This window comes from Rattus norvegicus, chromosome 18 (assembly GCF_036323735.1).
Source record: "Rattus norvegicus strain BN/NHsdMcwi chromosome 18, GRCr8, whole genome shotgun sequence".
Lineage (NCBI taxonomy): Eukaryota > Metazoa > Chordata > Mammalia > Rodentia > Muridae > Rattus > Rattus norvegicus.
Window position 1 is genome coordinate 70,859,501 of NC_086036.1, and position 22,876 is coordinate 70,882,376.

Here is a 22,876-nt window from a genome sequence, read left to right on the forward strand (position 1 = left end):
TAGACATCTCAACCACAGGACTGTGTAAATATGACTGTCTAGCTTTTTTGAGTTAGCATTTACTGAGGAGCTCTTATGCAGAAGACTATAGGTATAAAGTAAAAATGGGCAGTATTTTTATGTTTCATTTGTTTTATGTAGTGTAGTCTTGGCTGTCCTTGACCTTAACTCTGGCTTTAGATTATGTCCACCTGCCTTTACCTCCCAGTTTCACAGCATCACCACTAGGTATCTTAGTCTGTGATTTTTAAGGTAGTCTGCAAGTGCCCCCTTAAACATGAGACCATCTTACTGATTTGGGGGGGAAGGCACCGACACATGAAAAAGCTTTCTATACTCTCAGACTTGGAGATGAGCTGTTTTTTTTTTTTTTTTTTTTTTTAAATATTTTATTTATTATATATTTGAGTACACTGTAGCTGTCTTCAGACACACCAGAAGAGGGCATCAGATCTCATTACAGATGGTTGTGAGCCACCATGTGGTTGCTGGGATTGTTTTTTTTTTTTAAAGATTTATTTATTATATATAAGTACACACTGTAGCTGTCTTCAGATACACCAGAAGAGGGCATCAGATCCCATCACAGATGGTTGTGAGCCACCATGTGGTTGCTGGGAATTGAACTCATAACCTCTGGAAGAGCAGTCAGGTGCTCTTAACCGCTGAGCCATCTCTCCAGCCCGAGATTAGCTGTTTTAAGTGCCATATCTTTGCCTGTTAGGGAGACACCCAAACAGATGTGCATACTCTTGAATGGGTTTATAAAGGCTGCAGAGAAGGGTCAACTGCAGACTACATACATACATGCAGTGAACCTATTAAATTCCAGGGGCTGATAACCATTCTCTGACTGCCTCAGCCATACAGTACAAGAAACATTCCCAGGCAGTTTATAGTACCTTTCATTGCTCCCACATAGCTTACAGCTTGACTTTACACCTGTTAATGCACAGATTTTCAAGCCATGCATCCCACTTACTGGAAACATTCAAGTAGTTGCCTATCAGTACTGCACCCTTGAACTACTTTATGTATTTTCACTCAAAATTCCAGTTAGTACGTAGACTTTTACCACTGTCTTTGAAAACATTAGGTTTTGTGCTTTCCCCATAGTATTTAAATGACTGGAGGAGTGGTGCCCAGGGTGAAGGGTCCAAACCTAGATTCCAGGACACATGGTGAAGGAGTTCTATAATCACTAAAATATGAACTATATCTTTTTGAACATAAAACCTTTTGTGTACAAGGCTCTGTAGGAGAGTGGTTTCTCTATGGATGTTCCAACGTAGAAAAGTAAGTTTGTCAGACATTGCCAAGGAGGCTTGTTTTAACCAGTAGTGTGTGAGGATTCCAGATTCACAGCTTTATCAACAGACAAGTCTGGTGTAGTGCTCTAGTGAGAGTGAAATGGGCAGCAGCTCAGGGTTTGAGTGCTAGAAACAACCCAGACCCTAGTTTTTACTCACTTGAGTGAAGGTCCCTAGGTCTCGATAGGGACACAACTATAATTCCAGCTTCCAGGGAAGCCATACCTTGAGAATCCTGACTTCCAGCCTAGTCTGCACATACAGTGAAAACCCAGATTGATTTAGCAGATCTGGGCCTGAAAATGCCCTATTATGTGCCAGCGCCATTCCTATGGCTGGTGAGGAGGACCAGGCAGGACTTATCCCCGCCGTCCTGTTTCAAACCTTGAACAGGACAGCCCTGGTTTTTCAGAATCAACCCATTCAGGTGCTTTGGAAATTGGTTTTCTGCTCACACAGGTACCCTTTGCTTTCCCGGGTTATCAGGCGCTGACTACAGCGCAGCTCCGGAAGTGTCATGAGCTCTGTGAACGTCATCATTACGTTCTGTGCGCCCCTTGGCTGACGTGTATGGCTTTGTCAGTGTCTTGACCTGCAATTGGCTGCTGGCAGCCCGGCCTCCCGGAAGTGCGGACATTGCCCTGGGCGTCTTGGTGGTGGCGAGTGACTCTCGCAGCGGTTGTCAGCGGCTTGACGTCCCCAGACGCTGTGCGGTGCGCCGGTATACCCCAGGAATTAGGTAGCCTGCATACCTTGCATTTCTGCACTGATCCCCGTCTGTGGACCTCGGTGCCCCCTCCTTGCTTCCCTCGTGGTTTTCCTCTCTTTGGACCCGCACGGTGGGTGCCCCTCCTCTGTGCCACTGGACCCCTGCAGCTTCGCTACTTTTTGTCTTTGACTTGCTCAGTCCCTCTTGTCTCTTTCAAGGGAGGCGACTACGGCTCTATTGGGCAGTTCTGGTGGATCCCTCGCTCTTTCCGCTTTCTTCCACTGTCCTCTTGGGCCAAGTTGAATGAAAGATTCCATTTTGCTCTCTTTGATAGATTGGATAGTAGTTAAAATAGAAGTCTACCTTATCTTCTAGATTTTCCACCGCAGTTTTCACAGTATAAAATATCTATCAAAAATTACTAGTTAAGGGCTGGAGAGACGGCTCAGTGGTTAAGAGCACTGACTGCTCTTCCAGAGGTCCTGAGTTCAAATCCCAGCAACCACATGGTGGCTCACAACCATCTGTAATGAGATCTGATGCCCTCCTCTGGTGTGTCTGCAGACGGCTACAGTGTACTCATATATAATAAATAAATAAATCTTTAAAAAAAAATTACTAGTTAAAAGATCCAAAAAAGTTTTATAAAAACCATGCTGTGGAAGTTGGGAGTGGTGGTGCACTCTTTTTGTCCCAACACAAAGGAGGCAGAGGCAAGTGGGTCTCTTAAGTTCAAGGCCAGCCAAGGCTACGTAGTGAGACTTTGTCAACTAAATATGGTGTCGTTACTGGCACAGGTTCTTGGGGCCTTACTTAGAGCATAATATGTACGAATTTCTAAAATGCTAACTACACGTAGAATTTTAAAAAACAGCGTGGTGACAGACAGTTGGACGGATAGGAAAAAAAGCCTGAAAGGGAGTTGTAAAATTCTAAAAGAAGTAAAAGTTAAAAAAAAAAAAAAACTTTTAGAGACAAGATCACACTGTATAGTCCTCGTTTTTTGTTTTTTCATTTTAAGATATGATCTTACATTGTCGATGCAGCCTTGGGCTTGATGTATAGGCTAGGCCGATTTATGTCTTTTTTTCCCTTAGCCTCCCAAACAGTTGAGGTCACAGGCCTGGCCAGTTTTGTTACATTTCGGTTTTGTACTACATTACACTATTGAGTGCACGCTGCATCCTTGTAAGGTGGGGTCTCCCTTTGTCTGCATTTTCTCATGAGGGAATTAAGGCACAGTCCTGTTTCCAAGAAGCACCTTCAGAAAGTGAAGCAGGTCTCAGCCTCCCTATGAAATCTGTAAAATGTGCTTGGTACTATTAAAGGGTACAAGACCTAGAGCCTTGTACATTTCCAGCTCATGTTTGCTGAAGAGAATCTCTGCTAATTAACTTTTTTTTTTTAATATTTATTTTATGTTCACTGGTGTTTTGTCTGCATTCGTGAGGGAGCCAGATCCCTTGGAACAGGAGTTAAGAGACACTGAGCTGCCCTGTGAATGCTGGGAATCGAACCCAGGTCCTCTGGAAGAGCAGCTGGTGCTTTTAACCACTGAGACATCTCTCTAGTTCTGCTAACTGACTTTTAAATGCTGCTGATTAAACATGCTCAGTACAGCGGATCTCAGCCTTCCTACTGCTGTGACCCATTAATACAGTTCTTCATGTTGCAGTGGCCCCCAACCACAAAGTTATTTCTGTTGCTACTTTGTAACTGTAAATATCTGTGTTTATCTATAGTCTTAGGCGACCCCTGTGTCCTTCTACTCCCAAGGAGTTACAACCCATATGTTGGGAACCAAGGAGTTACAACCCATATGTTGAGAACCGCTGGTCTGGCAGGATGTAAACAAGCCCTACCATTGAGATAACACCCCCAGCTTCATTGACTGATTTGTCTGTCTGTTAGTTTTTTTAAGACAGAGTTTCTCTGTATAACTCTGCTGCCCTGGAATTCATTCTGTAGACTAAGCTGGCCTCAAACTCAAAGAGATCTGCCTTCCTCTGCCTCCTGTGTACCATTTCTGCCCAGTACCTGATTTTTTCTTTTAAATCAAAGGTACGTTTTTAAAAGTTTTGGAGCTTAATCTGGAAAATTCTTAAATTGTTTTAACTAGAACTAATTGCATCCTTTATAAAATATCTAGTCATTCCTTGATGTAAACTTATACGTGCTTATAGTTTTTGCTTGTAATTCATTTCAGAATTGCTTTCAGAACGAATCATAACACTAGAGCCAAGGGGCAGTGGTGCATGCCTTTAATCCCAGCACTCAGGAGGCAGGGACACATAGATCTCCGTGAGTTCGAAGGCATCCAGGGCTACAGAGAGAAACCCAAATTAAAAAAAAAAAAAGAATCATAACACTTTCACCTGCATTATGAATAGGTTAAATTATTTTTTTGTGCCGATTCATTTGATAGTCAGTGCTATTTAACTTATAGTATTCTGAAAATTAGGATAATTGAAACCTTTGTGTACTGTTCTGAAACTTCCTCTCAAGGTCTTGTGCTGGTTAGTTTTATTTGTTAACTTGGTACAACCTAGCATTCCCCGGGAAGAGAGTTTTAATAAGGGATAATCGAGATCATTTGGCCTTGAGCATGTCTGTAAGGGATTGTCTGATTGATCACTAAAGGATGAAGACCTAGCCCTTGTGGGCATCACAATCCCTTAGGCAGGAGGTGAACAGCATAGGAGGAGAAGGCTGCTGAGAGCCAGCAAGCAAGGATCTTTGTGTTTTTCTATCTGCTCCTGATTGTTGATGTAATTTTTCAAGTTTCTACCTCAACTTCTCGTCACAACCGTGGGCTATACCCTGGAACTGAAATCCTAGTCTTAAGAGACTCTTTTGATTTAACAGAGCAAGTGTCCCTTTCTAAGAGATAGCTGACTTTCAGAACCAGATTTGCCAGTATGACTTTTAATTATCAAGAACATTAAGAAGGGCTGTCTTAGGGTTCTACTGCTGTGCACAGACACCATGACCACAGCAAGTCTTACAAGGACAGCATTTAATTGGAGCTGGCTTACAGGTCACAGGTTCAGTCCATTATCATCAACATGGCAGCATCCAGGCAGGCATGGTGCAGGAGGAGCAGAGAGCTCTACATCTTCACCTGAAGGCTGCTAGTGCCTGACTTACTGGCAGCTAGGATGAGGGTCTTAAGGCCCACACCCACAGTGACACACCTACTCCAACAGGGCCACACCTCCTAGTAGTGCCACTCCCTGAGCAGAGCATATACAAGCCATCACAATGGCTTTAGCCCCAGAACAGGAGGGGTAGAGGAAGAACTGGTCCACATAGAGAGTTCCAGCCAGGTAAGTAAGTCTCTGTGGTGAAAGTTCTGTCTAAAAAAGAAAAAAATATTAGAAGTATTAACTTAGATATGGATAATTTACTTACATGATAATTCTTAAGTTTGCTATTTCAGTGATGAAATACCGTGGCCAGAGCAAGTTGGAAAGGAAAGGGTTTATGTGGTTTATACTTTCACATCACTGTTCTTCGCTGAAGGAAGTCAGGACAGGAACGTCAGTGAAGCAGGCACCTAGAGGCAGGAGCTGATGCGGAGGCCATGGAGGGGTGCTGCGTACTGGCTTGTTCCTAATGGCTTGCACAGCCTGCTTTCTTACAGAATCCAGGACCACTAGCCCAGGGGTAACACCACCCACAATGAGCTTGGCCCTTACCCCCATCGATTGGTAATTAAGAAAGTGCCCTATAGCCTGGTATGAAAGAGGCCTTTTTAAAATAAGTAAATTAATTTTTGAGACAGTGTCTTCACTAATTCTAGCTGTGCTGGAACTCACTATGTAGACCAGGCTGGCCTTATGCTCACTGAGGTCTGCCTGCCTGTATCTTCCCCAAGGGATTAAAGGTAGGTACCATGCTTGGCTATAGGCATTTTCTTTCTTTCTTTCTTTCTTTCTTTTTTAAGATTTATTTATTTATTTTTATGTATGAGTACACTGTTGCTGTCTTCAGACACATCAGAAGAGGGCATTGGATCCTATTAAGATCGTTGTGAGCCACCATCTTAATGTGGTTGCTGGGAATTGAACTCAGAATCTCTGGAAGAACAGTCAGTGCTCTTAACCTCTGAGCCATCTCTCCAGCCCCAGGCATTTTCTTAAGAGAAGTTCCCTTCGCTTAGGTGACGGTTAGCTTGTGTCAAGTCGATATAAAGCTACCCAGCATAGCATTGAGTAAAATCTTTTTTTTTTTTTTTCCTTTTCTTTTTTTGGAGCTGGTGACTGAACCCAGGGCCTTGCGCTTGCTAGGCAAGTGCTCTACCACTGAGCTAAATCCCCAACCCCAGCATTGAGTAAAATCTTATACCCAGCACACTTTCAGTTAGTTATATCCTTAAAAGGAATACAAGGGAGTGATCCTCACTGGTTAAGAGCAGGGGCTGCTCTTCCAGAAGCCCCAGGTTCATATCCCAGCTCCCACATGACTTGCTTCTGGACCCCACGGGTGCTGTATGCTTATGGCACACAGACATATGCAAGCAAAACATCAAGACACAAAAAAGTAAATCTTTTTTTTTTTTTTTTTTTTTTGGTTCTTTTTTTCGGAGCTGGGGACCGAACCCAGGGCCTTGCGCTTCCTAGGTAAGCGCTCTACCACTGAGCTAAACCCCCAGCCCCAAAAAAGTAAATCTTAAAGGAACAAAATAAGTATGAAAGGAAGTTGATTGATGTAGTGGTACCTGTAATTCAGCACTTGGGGGGTTTGGGCAAGAAGAGTCCTGGTTCCAAACACAGGGAGGGGGGCGGGAGGAGAGAGAGGGAGAGGGGGAGAAGGAGGGAGGGAGGGGGAGAAAGAGAGGGAGAAGGAGAGGCAGGGAGGGAAGGAGGGAGGGAGAAAAGAGAGAGAGAGAAAGAGAGAGAGAGAGAGAGAGAGAGAGAGAGAGAGAGAGAGAGAGAACGAGAAAGCGAGAACAGTTTTAAGGTTTAAGTTGATGGCAGCATTCTTTCTGTCAAGCACAAGGCCCCCAGTCCCCACCCTCCCAATCCCCCAAAAAATGTAAAGGGAGACTTGGAAAAGACTGATTTGCAAGCCTAAGTATGAGTTTTGTATTACAGAGTTTGCCTTAAGCATTATTCCATTGGCAAATTGTGTGTGTGTGGGGGGGGGGGGCTTTGTTATTTTGTTTGTTTGTTTAAAGTGAGAATATTCTTCCAGCTGGTAGCGTTAAGGGTTTTTTTGTTTGTTTGTTTTTTAAGATTTATTTTATTTATGTGAAGAGCAGTCCGCACTCTTAACCACTGAGCCATCTCTCCAGTCCTGGGTTTTTTTGTTTGTTTGTTTGTATATTTGTTTTTGTTTTTTTCAAGACAGGGTTTCTCTGTGTAGCCCTGTCTGTCATGGAACTCAGTTCTGTAGACTGGGTTGTCCTTACACTCACAGAGATCTCTCCCTCTGCTTCCCAAGTGCTACGATTAAAGGCGTGTGCCACCACTGTCTGGCCCATTGTTAATTGTGAGTTCCTTATTGTCTTAGTTAGGGTTTTACTGCTGTGCACAGATACCATGACCAAGGCAACTTTTATAAGGACAACATTTAATTGGGGCTGGCTTACAGGTTCAGAGGTTCAGTCCATTATCATCAAGGCAGGAGCATGGCAGCATCCAGGCAGGCATGGTGCAGGAGGAGCTGAGGGTTCTACATCTTCGTCTGAGAGGCTGCTAGTGGAAGAGTGACTTCCAGGCAGCCAGGGTGAGGGTCTTATGCCCACTCCCACAGTGACACGCCTATTCTGACAGGACCACACCTTCTAATAGTGCTAGTCCCTGGGCTGAGCATATACCAACAATCACATTCATATATTTAACACTAAGGACTGGAGAGATGGCTCAGTGGTTAAGAGCACTGACTGCTCTTCCAGAGGTCCTGAGTTCAAATCCCAGTACCCACACGGTGGCTCACAACCATCTGTAATGGGATCCGATGCTCTCTTCTGGTGTGTTTGAAGACAGCTGCAGTGTGTTTATATATAAATAAGTATAAATATATATAAATATATTTCTATATAAATAATAATAAATCTGTAAAATAAACACTAAGGGCATACTATATTTTGTTTATGAGTAATATTGTTTTCCTTTTATTATTACTATTTTACCATTATTGCTATTTAGAACAAAACAAAACAAACAAAAAATCCTTCTCGATGTGTAGCCCTGACTGTTGACTGTCCCAGAACTCCCTAGGTAGACCAGGCTGGGCTCCAACTACTAATCAAATATTGGAATTACAGACAGGTACTGACATGCCTGGCTATAATTTATTTCTTTTTAAATCTGTAGAACATCTAGTTTCTCTGATGGTTTCCTCCTCCTCCTCCTCCTCCTCCTCCTCCTCTTCCTCCTCCTCCTCCTCCTCCTCCTCCTCTTCCTCCTCCCCCTCCTCCTCCTCCTCCTCCTCTCATTATTACTGTGTATCTATTTGGCGCATGTGTACATGGGAGAGGGAGAACTCCACTGTGCTGTATGGAGGCCAGAAGACAACTTACAGGCCTTTCCTCTCCCATCTGGGTTTCAGTGGCAGGCACCTTTACCCACTAAACCATCTTACTGGCCCCCTTCCTGGTTCTGTTAGAAGTAAATGAGCGGGTAAACTATGTAAAGTACCTAACACATATTGTTGGTATCCTGAACGTTCTTTTATTGCATTTTTTTTGTTGTTGTTGTTCTTTTTTTCGGAGCTGAGGACCGAACCCAGGGCCTTGCGCTTGCTAGGCAAGTGCTCTACCACTGAGCTAAATCCCCAACCCCCTTTTATTGCATTTTTATTTGTCGTGTGGGCATGTATACCTCTGACATGGTGTCAGGTCTAAGTGATGACTTGATTCTGCCTTTTCACCGAGTTGGTCCTGGGTATTCGACTTAGGTTGTCAGGCTTGGAGGCAGGAACCTCTGTGCACGGAAGCGTCTTTTATCCCAGAATCCCCGAGAAAGCCGCGGTTACTGGAAAGGATTGGATGCTGGCATCTCAGCGTTCCTGTCTCCTCACTTGTTCCACTACCTTGCATAGAGAGCATTTTGGTTTAGAAACCTTTGCTTTCGGCAAATATTTTTCTAGATAGCTTCCACGCCCCGTAGATACAGTCCTGTTCCTGAAGCGTCTCTTACTGATCTGTGACGAGCTGACTTCTCCCCCTGTGGTGTCGGCAGTTTCAGAAATCCAGCGTGGGACGATGGTGTGCATTCCTTGTATCGTCATTCCAGTGCTGCTCTGGATCTTCAAAAAGTTCCTGGAGCCATACATATACCCCGTGGTCAGTCGCATATGGCCGAGAAAAGCTGTACAGCAATTGGACAATAAGAATACGGGCAAGGTAGACTGCAAGGTAAGGCCTCCGAGTTCGAGGGATACGGGTGCGGGGCAGCGCTGGGGAACCACAGGCTTCTGGAAGGGCGAGCCTCTGGAATTGGAAGCTTTGCCTCAGTTTTAGTTACTAACATTCGATCGAAAGATTTGAAACTAGGCTTCTGATTAATGTGTTGTCTTTTTGCCTTCCTTTCCCCACCTGACATGGGGATTGAGCCCTGGGCCAGGAGCCGGCCAGGAAAGCCTTGTACCTCGGAGCTACATCCCTAGGCCCAATGTAAAGGTGGTTTTGTACGGGAATGAATGTTTGGAACACCCCTGTCTTCACTGGTCCCTGCAATATTGACTCGCAGCTCTGTGAATTAATTAACCTGCATAATTCTGGAAGTTAATGCTAAAGTTTATTGTCTGCTTCTACAAAGATTGTTTCCTAAAGTCAGTACCTTTTTGTTATCATAATTCTGGATTCTTTTTTTCATTCTAGGGTGCAGATACAAATGGATTCTCCACAAAAGGACCAACAGAGGTCTCCGATAAAAAGAAAGACTAGTGTGGTTCTCTTGAAGGCCCTGGGCTGTTTCCAAATGGACCTGATAACATGAAGCACCTTCTCTGTCTCTGACCTTTTTTCTCTGAGACCAGGATTCTAGATAAATAGTTTAGCTTCTGCCTGATACTAATCAGGGAGTACAGGTATTTATATTTAAAATTCCAGTAGTTATATTTAATGAGCATACCTACGTTCCCTTTTCATTAAAGTAGCTTTCATTTCTATTATTCCGTTTTACTGATAGGAACAAATAGGAGGTCTGTGTGAGCAGACACTCAGAGCCCAGTCCTTAGGCCTTTGCCTTCTTTCTCATGAGTTTGCCGTTTTCACTTCCCGTGGGTTCTTGTACCTTGAGTGGGAGGAGTCTTAGCGTGACACAGGGCGGTCCGTGGTGGGATGCGATGTGATTACTGATCACTACCAAGCGCAGTGGCCAGCAGATGGCCGAGAATAGTCACTGCTCCGAGGAAGCTGGGAAAGGTCTAACATCAACATCATCGTCAGTCACACAACTTCTAATTCTCTGTACTTCTAGTCCTGACAATGTATTAAACACCCATTTAACTTGTGGTTCTTTCTTTTTGTCTCTTCATATTTGAAGGGTTCGTTGTTGCTGTTGTTGTTGTTGCTGTTGGTTTTTAGTTTCTTTGGTTTTTTTCTTTTTTTCTTTGGTTTTGTTTGTTTGTTTGTTTGTTTGTTTTGAGACAAGGTTTCTATGTGGAGCCCTAGCTGTCCGAGTTTGTTCTGTAGACCAGGTTGGCCTTGAACTCACAAAGATCTTCCTGCCTATGCCTTCCTGCTGCTGGGATTAAAGGCACACACCACTGCTGCCCAACAGAAAGGTATATATCTTAATATATATATAAATATATATTAATACAATAACATATTATAATATAATTATATATATAATATATATTATATATGTATTAAGGTTAACAAGTAAAATCTCAGAACCGTGATGCATGAAGACAGTGGGTGAGCGGACGTCAGCACCACAGTGAGTGACTTCCACAGCAGCGCCTTGCCTGATTTTGTCTAAAGCAGCTGGGGGATCTGATCTTGGGAAACGTCAATCCTGTCCCTGAAGCCTGTGACCCCAGCTGAGGCAAGAGGATTCCAAGTTCACACCTGGTTTCCACTGCAGAACGAGTTTGAATCTAACTTAGACACATTTCGTGTCAAAATTTAAGGATGCAGAAAGGGTTGGAGATGTAGCCCAGTGACAAACTGTTTGCTTAACCTGAAGCCCTGGGTCCAGCCCACGCCCTGTGCGTCTGTCAGTGTAGTAGAGGATGGTCTTGAACTTCTGCTCCTCCTGCCAGTACCTTCTAAGTGATCCGGTCACAGGTGTGTACTATCATACCTGTGCTTCTGCCCCCATCCCCACACCCCACACCCCACACCCCACACTCCACACCCCACACACTTTTGTTCTTTTGAAATAGGGTCTCATCACTTAGCGCTGATTGGCCTAGAATTCATGACACCAGTAGCCTCCCAACTGCTTCCATTAGAGGCATGAGCCGCTATTCCTCGTTTAAAATAGATGTTTGTATCGAATGCACACATGATTGGTTTTATTACACAGCAGGGTTTTTTTGTTGGTTTCTCAGGGACGGGTGGGAAGATTGTGTTTTGAAGCAAGGTCTCTACATAGTTCTGGCCACCCTGGGGCTCAGTTCCATCAGCTGGCTTCTGACAACAGTGCCAACAGGGCTCAGGACACTTGCTGCTTCTGTTAAAGACCTAAGTTTGGTTCCCAGCACCCACATGGTGCCTCACAACCCTCAGTAAGTCCAGTTCCAGTGGATCTGATGCCCCCTTGAGAGCTCCTTTGGCACCAGAGATGTGTGTGGTGTGCATGCAAACATGTAGGCAAAACACTCCTATACCTATAGGTATATAAATCTGAAAAAAGGAAAACCAGCACCATCTATCATATCATGTGCCATCAATTTATCTTATTTATCATTGCTTATGACCACCTGTCATCTGTCTTTGCATCATCTAGATACTTAGCAATCATGTGGTATCCAGAGTATACTTGGCAACACTGTGGCTCTGAATTACATGGTTTCCACCTATCAGTGCCCATTCACTGAACTGATTACAAATTCAATCTAGCTTTTAGTTCTGAAATATAAGGAGTTTAGGGGTGTTAGTCCATGCCTGTAATCTTAGCACTTGGGATCTTGTGGCAACAGCATACAGAGAGTCCAAAGTCATCCTGGGTTACAGAGTGGAATCCTGCTGCAAACAAAACTGAAGAAAAGGACTGGAGAGATGGCTCAGCGGTTAAGAGCACTGACTGCTCTTCCAGAGGCCCTGAGTTCAATTCCCAGTAACCACATGGTGGCTCACAACCATCTGTAATGGGATTCAATCCCTTCTTCTGGTGTGTCTGAAGACAGCGACAGTGTACTCACATACATTAAATAAATAAATAAATAAATAAATAAATAAATAAATAAATAAATAAATAAAACAAAACTAAAGAAAAAGAGCCACTCAGCATGGTAATTTCATAGCATACACTTCATGAAGAGAATGGGCCCACAAATATTCATGGCATGTTTATCAGGAAAATGCTATTTAGAACCACAGTGAGAACCTACCAGGACAGTTAAAATTTAAGATCAAGTGTTGTGAGAGTATAGAGTTTCTTGTTTTTTTAACATGTGGAGGTTTTGCCTGCATGTATGTCTGCACCACTTGCATGCCTGGTGCCTGAGAAGGCCTGAAAAGGGCATCAGGTCCCCTGGAGCTGGAGTGACATACATTAGTGAGCCACCATGTGGGTGCTTGGAATTGAATCCCAGTACTCTGGTAGAGCATTCAGTGCTCTTAACTGCTCGCTGGTCCATCCCTGCAGACCTCCATAGTCCAGATTTATAAGGTACCAGTGGGTTTCAGTTGTGCCCAGATGGCCCTAATTGGCTGAACTTGAGCATGCAAATAGGACTGACTAATCAGGAAAGGTTGGTCAGGTCTGGTGGAGGAGTAGGAAGGAACAGAAGGCTGACCAAAAGTTGCTAGAGAGTCAAACTTGTTAAAATGTTTCTGTTCAGGCGGTGGCTGCAGACTGCTTGTGGTGTGGCTGCTTCCTTGGGTAGGTTCTTGTTTCTCTGCTGACTTCAGCTGCTGTAGAACCGTCACTGTATCGGTGCCCCATGTCCTGTTAATAGTAATTCCTTACTCCCTTCTCTGCAGAGCCTTCCTTTGTCTGGGTGCTTTGTGAGGTCCTCCCAGGGTTTCTGATCCAGGTGACCTTGGCCTAGCTCCTTTGGTGTTAACTGTCTGTCATAGGCTGGTGTCTGTCACCGTCCTGCTAATGATGTGGGGGTAGAAACAATTATAATGCAATGAGAAATGACCAGACGGTAACTCACCAAACTACAGGCATTTCTTTCTGTGACATTTTACTGGTTCTCGGAAAGACAGTTTCAGCAACCTTGTTGAACACCTCGTGACTCTGGGGTAAAGTGTCCTCCAGGAAGCCACAACTGACTGCACCACACACAAAAAGTACAAAAACCACAGGACATACAGGTATACCATTAGGCCAGCAGTCCATGCTGCTGGCTCCTGGGAAACTCGTTTCTGCCTAATGAGTCTTGCAGCATCATTAAATAATTAAATCCCGTAAAAAACGTGACTGGAGAGGTGCCTCAGCACTGAAGGGCACTGGCTACTCTTCCAGAGACCTAGGTTTAATTCCTAGCATCTGCGTGGTGGCTCGGAACCATCTGTAACTCCAGTTCCAGGGGATCCGGTGCCTTTTTCCGGTCTTCTCAGGCACCAGACATGCAAGCAGTGCACAGACATACATGCAGGCAAAACACCTATACACAAAATAGAAATAAAGTCAAACTTTAAAGTAAATCATGCTCAAGAGCTGGGAAGCTGGCTCTGCCCCTCCTCGGCTGCAGCACTCAGGAGAATGGGCCCTGCACCTTGCCTGGGCAACACAGTAGAGTTGGCCCTGTTTGCTGGGTTTATGGGGGAGCTGCCGCTGCCTCTGGCACTGGGGAAGCTAGCTGGGGGCAGTGCTGGAGATCTCACCCTGGTGGTGTGAGTGTGGAGAGCTGCAGGCTGACCAGCTAGGCTATCGCGCAGGCCCAGATCCAGGGCCCACTCCAATACCTACCCCATTGATGAACTTCTGGAGCACATGGAGGGGCCAGTCCTGCAGATCCAAAGTTGCAGGATCTCCACCACAGGGAGCAACAACAGGATGTCTAAGACTTTCAGTGAGGATTTCTAGTGTAGCAGGGTTGATCATGTAGCAGAGGATTGATAGTGTAGCAGAAGTCAGAACCAGACCAATGGCTCACCGCAATGAACATTTGCAGGTAAAGAAGTGTGGACAAAAGGGTGTACCTGAGACACACTGTGACACACTGCAGCTTCTACAGTGACTTTTTTTTTTTCTTTTGAAAGGTTCGGGGTTGGGGATTTAGCTCAGTGGTAGAGCACTTGCCTAGCAAGCGCAAGGCCCTGGGTTCGGTCCCCAGCTCCAAATAAAAGAAAAAAGAGAAAAGGTTCAAGGGTGGAAGTCAGGTATGAAGGTGTGGGATGAGTGAGATTGGGGTGGAAGATGTGAAATTCACAAAAAATCAAAAACAGTTAAGTAAAAAAAAACAAGGGGTTGGGGATTTAGCTCAGTGGTAGAGCGCTTGCCTAGGAAGTGCAAGGCCCTGGGTTCGGTCCCCAGCTCTGGAAAAAAAAAAAGAACCAAAAAAAAAAACAAAAGCAAAAACAAAACAAAACAAAACAAAAAAAAAAAACATGATCCAGTGAATAGATTTTTACCTACTTTAGCTCAAAATCACAAATAACTAAATCTGATTTCAGTCCACACCACAAGCAGTTCTAGTTCTTCAAATCTTACTAGATAGTTTATTTGTATCCAGTGTTAGAGGTCCACTCTGTCATGTCTGGAAGGCATCTATCCTAAATACCGTCTCCCTGGGCTTTAAGGTCTAACAGGCAAGTTTTGGAGGGATACATACATGGAAACCATAACATGCCTATTCTGAAATATCCTCAGGACCATTATATGAGCCAATTCAGCCGGACATACTAAAGTCATGCCCAGCTTTTAATCATTGAGCTCATTTGTTTGTTTTGTTTTTGCAGGCTTCAGGATTGAATCCAGAGCACTGCACATTCACATAAGCAAGCTAGGGTTGTAGATATGCCCCACCAGACGCAGATGCTGCCCCCTTTGAGCACTCCAAGTGTTCTCTAAGTTGTCAGAGTATTATGACATGGCAATAGGGAAGAAAAGGATAGCTGGGTGTTGCTTGCACAATAAAAATGTAGAACGCGCTTATTTATGAGCAAGCTATAGGGCTGCAAGGCACAAGAGGAGAAGCAAAAGCCTTTGCTTTTTGGTCTTGTGGTTAGTTTCCGTTTCTGTTGTTTGTTTTCTTTCGTTGAGTCGGGGTCTTAAGTAGCCTAACCTGGCTTTGTAGCTAGCTGAGAATTTCCACTTTGAACTCCCAATTCTTCCTCCAACTCCTAAATGCTGGCCTTACAACGTTTTTGCCACTAACCACAGTTGGCTTTGAACTCTCAATTCTGCTACCTCTGCCTCCAAAAGAAAGCATTTATTATGAAGATCAGTGGATATTACAAGAAAATTACTTCGATCATATCTAATCATAGACCATCAATGTATCTGAAGCAAATACTGACAGAACCAGAGAACAGATCAGTGTCCTGCCATTAGAGCTAGAGGCACTGGACCCCATCACCCAGGTGCTGGGGACACAGCTCAGTGCTGCAGCGTTTGCCCAGCATGTACTGAATTCGATCTTCAGTACCACAAACCAACAAAACCCATCCTTTACCACGGACAGAACAACCAGACAGGACATGGGAGACTTGAGCTACCTGAAAGGCTGCCATGGTATTCAGTATTGCTTTTGGAATAGCTTTGTGTGGGTTTGAATGAGTTCTGTTTTAATACCAGAGGGAATGTATCCTTATATCTGCAGATGCAAATTCCACTCTGAAGATGCTGGTGAATCTGCAAATTTCAACCAGTTAATTTTCAAAATGAATTTGTTCAAAAGCCATTCCTCTGAGGCTGGACCTAAGCTACGCCAGTCGTTCTTTTCCTTCCTGGTAATTGAGCACTTTGGTTGTGTGTGTGTGTGTGTGTGTGTGTGTGTGTGTGTGTGTGTGTGTGTGAAGCCTGCAGCTCCACTAGTCCTTGAGTGTCACAAGGTTAGGACTAAGTCTATTGTTTATTATCTCTGCCTATTTGGCTTGACTTAGAATGACCTGGAAGATTGAGAGATTGAGGCATGCCCTTGTGTGTGTCCGTTCAGGTGTTTCTGGAGAGGATTAACTGAGGATTTGGTGTGAATATGAGTGGCGCCATTCCAAAGGTCGAAGAGCACACAGTGTTTTCTCTTCCTTTCTCCTCTCTCTCTCTCTCTCTCTCTCTCTCTCTCTCTCTCTCTCTCTCTCTCCCCTTTTCTTTTTCTTTTCTATTTTTTTTTTTTTAGACAGAGTTTCTCTGTGTAGCCCTGGCTGTTCTGGAACTCACTCTGTAAATCAGTCTGGCCTCAGACTCAGAGATATTTCTGCCTCTGCCTCCTGTGTACTGGGGATTAAAGGCACGAAACACCACCACCCAGCTGGACACATAGTTGGCATCCGCTTTCTTTGCATCCTGACTGGATAGGGAAAAAGGTAGGAGCCACCCTCTCCTGCTTTCCCCACCCCTCTTTTCCCTTTGAATCCCCCCCCCCTCCTCTCTGTGATCTTTGTGTTTGAGTGTACGGTGTGTGAGCATGTGTTTGAGTGTACGGTGTGTGAGCATGTGTTTGAGTGTACGGTGTGTGAGCATGTGTTTGAGTGTACGGTGTGTGAGCATGTGTTTGTGTGTATGATTTCAGGTACGTGCATGGTGTGGTGTGCAGAGGTCAGAGGGCCACCTTGGATGACTTTGCCTTCCATCTTGTTTGAGGCAGGGTCTCTAGTTTGCTATTGTGTGTTCCCTGTTAGCTAGTGAAAGTGCTTCTGGGAATTCTGTATCTCCACCCCCACCTCCACCTCACCCGACAAGGACTGTGATTACAGACCAGTGCTGCTGCACGCAGCTTTATTGGAGTTCTGGGATTCCAGCCCAGGTCTTCACACACACTAGCATTTCATCACGGAGACGTCACCCCACCCCTAGTGTTTTGGTATTTTAAGATGTCATGTTCTGGTGTGTCTGAAGATGATAGACAGAGTACTTATAATAAATAAATAAATCTTAAAAAAAAAAAGACCATGTAGGGGCTGGGGATTTAGCTCAGTGGTAGAGCGCTTGCCTAGGAAGCACAAGGCCCTGGGTTCGGTCCCCAGCTCCGAAAAAAAGAACCAAAAAAAAAAAAAAAAAAAAAGACCATGTAGCACAGGCTGGCCTTGAACTTGCTACATAGCCAAGGATGACCCTGAATTCTTTTTTCTTCTTCTTCTTTTTTTTTTAAGATTTATTTTATTTATATGAATACATTGTAGCTGTCTTCAGACACACCAGAAGAGGGCATTGGATCTCTTTACAGATGGTTGTGAGCCACCATGTGGTTGCTGGGAATTGAACTCAGGACCTCTGGAAGAGCAGTCAGTGCTCTTAACCGCTGAGCCATCTCTCCAGCCCTCTTTGTTTTTTTTAAAAGACTTGTTTATTTATTCTGAATATAGTGTTCCGACTGCATGTATGCCTGTAGGTCAGAAGAAGGAACCAGATCCTATTGTAGATGGTCATGTGCCTCCATGTGGTTGCTGGGAATCGAACCGAGGACCCCTGGAAGAGCAGCCGACACTCTTAACCTCTGAGCCATCTCTCCAGCCCAATGGAGAATTCTTTTTTTTTTTTTTTTAATTAACTTGAGTATTTCTTATATACATTTCGAGTGTTATTCCCTTTCCCGGTTTCCGGGCAAACATCCCCCTCCCCCCTCCCCTTCCTTATGGGTGTTCCCCTCCCAACCCTCCCCCCATTGCCGCCCTCCCCCCCATAGTCTAGTTCACTGGGGGTTCAGTCTTAGCAGGACCCAGGGCTTCCCCTTCCACTGGTGCTCTTACTAGGCTATTCATTGCTACCTATGAGGTCAGAGTCCAAGGTCAGTCCATGTATAGTCTTTGGGTAGTGGCTTAGTCCCTGGAAGCTCTGGTTGCTTGGCATTGTTGTACATATGGGGTCTCCAGCCCCTTCAAGCTCTTCCAGTTCTTTCTCTGATTCCTTCAACGGGGGTCCTATTCTCAGTTCAGTGGTTTGCTGCTGGCATTCGCCTCTGTATTTGCTGTATTCTGGCTGTGTCTCTCAGGAGAGATCTACATCCGGCTCCTGTCGGCCTGCACTTCTTTGCTTCATCCATCTTGTCTAATTGGGTGGCTGTATATGTATGGGCCACATGTGGGGCAGGCTCTGAATGGGTGTTCCTTCTGTGTTTGTTTTAATCTTTGCCTCTCCCTTCCCTGCCAAGGGTATTCTTGTTCCCCTTTTAAAGAAGGAGTGAAGCATTTGCATTTTGATCATCCATCTTGAGTTTCATTTGTTCTAGGCATCTAGGGTAATTCAAGCATTTGGGCTAATAGCCACTTATCAATGAGTGCATACCATGTGTGTTTTTCTGTGATTGGGTTACCTCACTCAGGATGATATTTTCCAGTTCCAACCATTTGCCTACGAATTTCATAAAGCCGTTGTTTTTGATAGCTGAGTAATATTCCATTGTGTAGATGTACCACATTTTCTGTATCCATTCCTCTGTTGAAGGGCATCTGGGTTCTTTCCAGCTTCTGGCTATTATAAATAAGGCTGCGATGAACATAGTGGAGCACGTGTCTTTTTTATATGTTGGGGCATCTTTTGGGTATATGCCCAAGAGAGGTATAGCTGGATCCTCAGGCAGTTCAATGTCCAATTTTCTGAGGAACCTCCAGACTGATTTCCAGAATGGTTGTACCAGTCTGCAATCCCACCAACAATGGAGGAGTGTTCCTCTTTCTCCACATCCTCGCCAGCATCTGCTGTCCCCTGAGTTTTTGATCTTAGCCATTCTCACTGGTGTGAGGTGAAATCTCAGGGTTGTTTTGATTTGCATTTTCCTTATGACTAAAGATGTTGAACATTTCTTTAGGTGTTTCTCAGCCATTCAGCATTCCTCAGCTGTGAATTCTTTGTTTAGCTCTGAACCCCATTTTTTAATAGGGTTATTTGTCTTCCTGCGGTCTAACTTCTTGAGTTCTTTGTATATTTTGGATATAAGGCCTCTATCTGTTGTAGGATTGGTAAAGATCTTTTCCCAATCTGTTGGTTGCCGATTTGTCCTAACCACAGTGTCCTTTGCCTTACAGAAGCTTTGCAGTTTTATGAGATCCCATTTTTCGATTCTTGATCTTAGAGCATAAGCCATTGGTGTTTTGTTCAGGAAGTTTTTTCCAGTGCCCATGTGTTCCAGATGCTGCCCTAGTTTTTCTTCTATTAGTTTGAGTGTATCTGGTTTGATGTGGAGGTCCTTGATCCACTTGGACTTAAGCTTTGTACAGGGTGATAAGCATGGATCGATCTGCATTCTTCTACATGTTGACCTCCCAATGGAGAATTCTTGATCCCTTTGACACCACTTCCCAAATGTTAGGATTACAGGTGTGGATCAACATGTCTACCTTCACAAACACGTTTTCACATAAGCAGGCATCTGTACCATCCTGTGCAATGGCTGGCCCTTGTCAAGCGCCTTCCTATTTTTAACTAGCTCCCCAGGCGCCTTGTGTTTTAGTTTGCTTTGTTGTTCTGCTGCAAGCTCAGGGAATTTACTGGCAATTGATATTGGAAAGAGAAATGTCTAGGCTGGCAAAAAGGCTGAGTGGGAAACGGTGTTTGCTATCAGTCCCGGTGAACTGCGTCCATTACAGGATCCGTATGAGTAGGAGGAGGAAAGCCTCTTCTACTCTTCTACAAGTTGTCCTTCATTCTCTACACATGTGCTGCGGCATGCGCTACTCCCTCCAATACATGTAAAAGTAAAGTCTAGTATTTGTACAGCACTTTGCAGAGAACACCGGCACAGGGAGATTGTACAATAAAGCGATCGCTGTTTCATAGGGTTGTTTGGAAAAATAAACACAATATACAGCACATAGGAAATAGTCTATAACGCGAATGGTTATTGCCATAATGGCCGCTATTTGTAAGAATTTTAGCTGAGGAGTGGTAAATACTCAAGGGTATTAATTTGGTGACCTCAGGTCACTTGACTTCAAATTCCGTATTTCTCTCTAAGACAGTGTTTCATGTAGCCAGGCTACCTTCTGTATGTAGTAGAATGGCCTTTGCCATTTAAGTACTCATTATGGGCTCAAATTCCATAGTTTTTTTTTTTTTTTTTTTTTTTTTGTTTTGAGACAGGGTCTTGCTATGTGGCTGTGGCTGGCTTGCTATTCGTTATGCAGCCCATACTGATCTTGAACTCTGAACAATCCTCCTTTAGGCTCTCAGGTAAATCCCATACTTTTGACGCTATACAAAACTTTTGATGCTATTAGTGGGACTAATCCTGATTTTATTGCCGAAGAGTCTAGTAGATTTTTCTGTTAAAAATATTTTATTTTTTAATTCTACAAAGCCCACAAAAGATTTGCCATTGGTGTGATTATCCAGCGGGAATTAACAGGCAACTTAATCTCAATTAAGTTAACAGTACAGGCGCGCTCAGTCAGTCCCTGGAGCCTAGAGTTTTTGGTTTCTGCACTTTGCCACGTGGCTATGTGGTTGCCCAGGAGACGCTAGGAGGATGGAACGCCGGAAGGACTACATTTCCCAGAAGCATGCGCGCTCGGCGTGCCACGGGACCGCCCGCTGCTGGCGCGCGCTTAGCCGTTCGGTCCCCAGCCGCGTCCTCCGTCGCTTCCCTCTTCTCACTTCAGCTCTTGCGTCTCCGCACCGACAGCCGCTGGGGCCGCTGGGGCCGCCGGAGCGCGGTCGGAGCAGGAGCCGCTGAGCTACGGAACCATGGAGGCCTAAGCCAGCGTGCACACCCGGCCCCCTGTGCGCCCGCGCTCTCGCTCCCTTGCTGCCTGCTCGCCGCGGCTGGAAGCGGAGTCCGCGCCGCTGACACAGGTGGGCTTCCCCTGGTGCGGCACCGCCCCGCGGGGTGTGAGCCGGGGCGACCGGCCGCGCGCCGGAGGGCTGCGGTTCGGGAAGGTTGGGCCGCCCGGAGCGGTGCAGAGATCGGCGGGCCTCTTCTGCCCGCCCCCTCGGCGCCCGGGTGTGCAGAACCAAGTGAATTGGACCCTTGGCCATCCCGCCGGGACCTAGGGGTTGCCGGAATGGCTGGAGCTTCCGGACACTCGGGACAGCCGAGGTTGGCTGGACAAATGGGCGTGTGGTGGGCAGGTCCGTAGTGTGTTGCGTGTCTGACATACACGTTTTTATTGCGATTTCATTCTATACCGTAAAAGACATGCTTTGGAACTATCCCTAAAGTACAGCTCACTAGCTTTTAGTCTGTTCACATGATCGTGCCTCCTTACAGCAATCCCTCAACATTTTTATCTCCTCGAAAGAGGTCTGTACCCATTTGCAATCGCTCCTACTCTTTCCTTCACGCCCTGCAACCATTGGTCTATTTTTTGCCTCGGTGGATTTGCTTGAGTCATTGGGTGTTAGCTGAAGGATGAAAAGGGCCATACTGGGTGTGAGGGAAGGGGGGCGATAAAGCAGGTGGAAGAAAGTACTGGACAACAGTGAAGGGATGGCTGTAATAGGGCTAGCAAAGCCCTACCCTGACTGGGGATAGACGAAGTGGAATCCTTGGAGGTCTAGAGTGGAGGTTCTGGGCAGGAAGATGAGGAAATGGGAGTGGAGTTGATGGGGAGCATTGTAACCTTCCCAGAACCAGGTGCTTGTGCCTGAGTTGGGGGCTCAGTTTGTAGAACTAGGTGAATGGTTGCTGCAGAGGATGAAGCTCATGGGTTTCTAGAACGACTGTCCTGCTCTGGGGTTTTTATTTTAGATAATATTCTTGGCAACTCAGAGAAACTGGACAAGGGTGAATATCCCCATCTAGAAAATGGGGTACTTGGCTAACCTCCCAAAGTAGCTGTGAGTTCAAGACCAGCCTGGTCTGCAACGTAAATGGGGTACTTGGCTAAGCTCCCAAAGTAGCTGAGAGTTCAAGACCAGCCTGGTCTATGGCGTGAGTGAGTTTCAGTACAGCCAGAGCTACATAGAGAAACCTTGTCTTAATAATAAAACAAAACAAAACAAAAAGATCTGTGTCAGACTATGTATGTTAAGCAGTCTGTACTTGGTTTGGTAAGGTCTTACTGCTTTGTGGAAAGGTTTAGACAGGCTGGAGCAGTGGTTCTCAACTTTCCTAATGGTGCAACCCTTTTAATACAGTTTCTCATGTTGTAGAGACCACCCCCCGACCATAAAATTATTTTCATTGCTACTTCACTGTTACGAATCGCAATGTAAATATCTGTGTTGTTCGATGGTCTTAGGTGACCCTTGTGAAAGGGTCATTTGACCCTAAAGGGGTCCTGACCCACAGGTTGAGAACCACTGGAGGTATTAGTAGTAGAATTAGAATCCCTGCCTGATGCACAGGGCCCTGGGTTTGATCCTCAGTGTCACGAGGAAGAAAAAAACCAAACAAAACAGAAAACAAATATTGAACTAAGATAGTGTATTTTCACGTACCATTCCGAGCTCCAGCGATGCCAGTTTAGTTCTTTCTACCTTTCCACTCATGCCCATTCTCCCATAATCAGCTTTTCAGTAACACCTGTAGGAGGCTGGCGTCCATCCCTCTTCTTTTAATATCTGTACAATACCACTGGCAAACTTACAAGGCTAACTTCTCAGTGTCATCAATGCCTAGAAGGACTTTGTTTTTAAAAGTTGTCATCCTTTAAGGTTTTATTTATCTTTGTGGAAGAATAGAG

General features: G+C 45.0%; 2 protein-coding genes across 15 annotated transcripts in view; both read left to right on the forward strand.

Moving 5' to 3' along the window:
• The first annotated feature begins 1,933 nt into the window (after positions 1 to 1,933).
• Positions 1,934 to 10,483, forward strand: C18h18orf32 (similar to human chromosome 18 open reading frame 32). Of its 2 annotated transcripts, none has more exons than NM_001173472.1 (3): positions 1,934 to 2,049; positions 9,207 to 9,382; positions 9,848 to 10,481. In NM_001173472.1, exons 2-3 carry the CDS (start codon positions 9,230 to 9,232, stop codon positions 9,911 to 9,913), a joined length of 219 nt encoding a protein of 72 aa, NP_001166943.1. In that variant the 5' UTR covers positions 1,934 to 2,049; positions 9,207 to 9,229; the 3' UTR covers positions 9,914 to 10,481. The 2 variants fall into 2 exon arrangements, with proteins under 2 accessions (NP_001166943.1, XP_008770385.1); XM_008772163.3 differs by having other exon boundaries at positions 1,939 to 2,149; positions 9,848 to 10,483.
• Positions 10,484 to 20,334: 9,851 nt separating this feature from the next.
• The window catches only part of Dym (dymeclin), a 296,172-nt gene continuing 293,630 nt past the window's right edge, over positions 20,335 to 22,876 (forward strand). For 9 of the 13 annotated variants that reach the window (XM_063277162.1, XM_063277164.1, XM_017600877.3 and 6 more), the window contains exon 1: positions 20,335 to 21,044. The gene's annotated coding sequence lies outside the window, so the exon portion shown is untranslated. Of the gene's footprint in view, positions 21,321 to 22,876 lie in introns of all 13 variants that reach the window. The other 4 variants (XM_063277161.1, XM_063277165.1, NM_001106133.2 and 1 more) reach the window with 3 other exon arrangements.

What these genes read in the sequence shown, in the direction of transcription:
- C18h18orf32 (NM_001173472.1), top strand. Translation starts at nt 9,230, where the DNA reads ATGGTGTGCATTCCTTGTATCGTCATTCCAGTGCTGCTCTGGATCTTC. An exon ending in CGGGCAAGGTAGACTGCAAG is followed by an intron (nt 9,383 to 9,847) that starts GTAAGGCCTCCG and finishes TTTTCATTCTAG; the next exon opens with GGTGCAGATACAAATGGATT.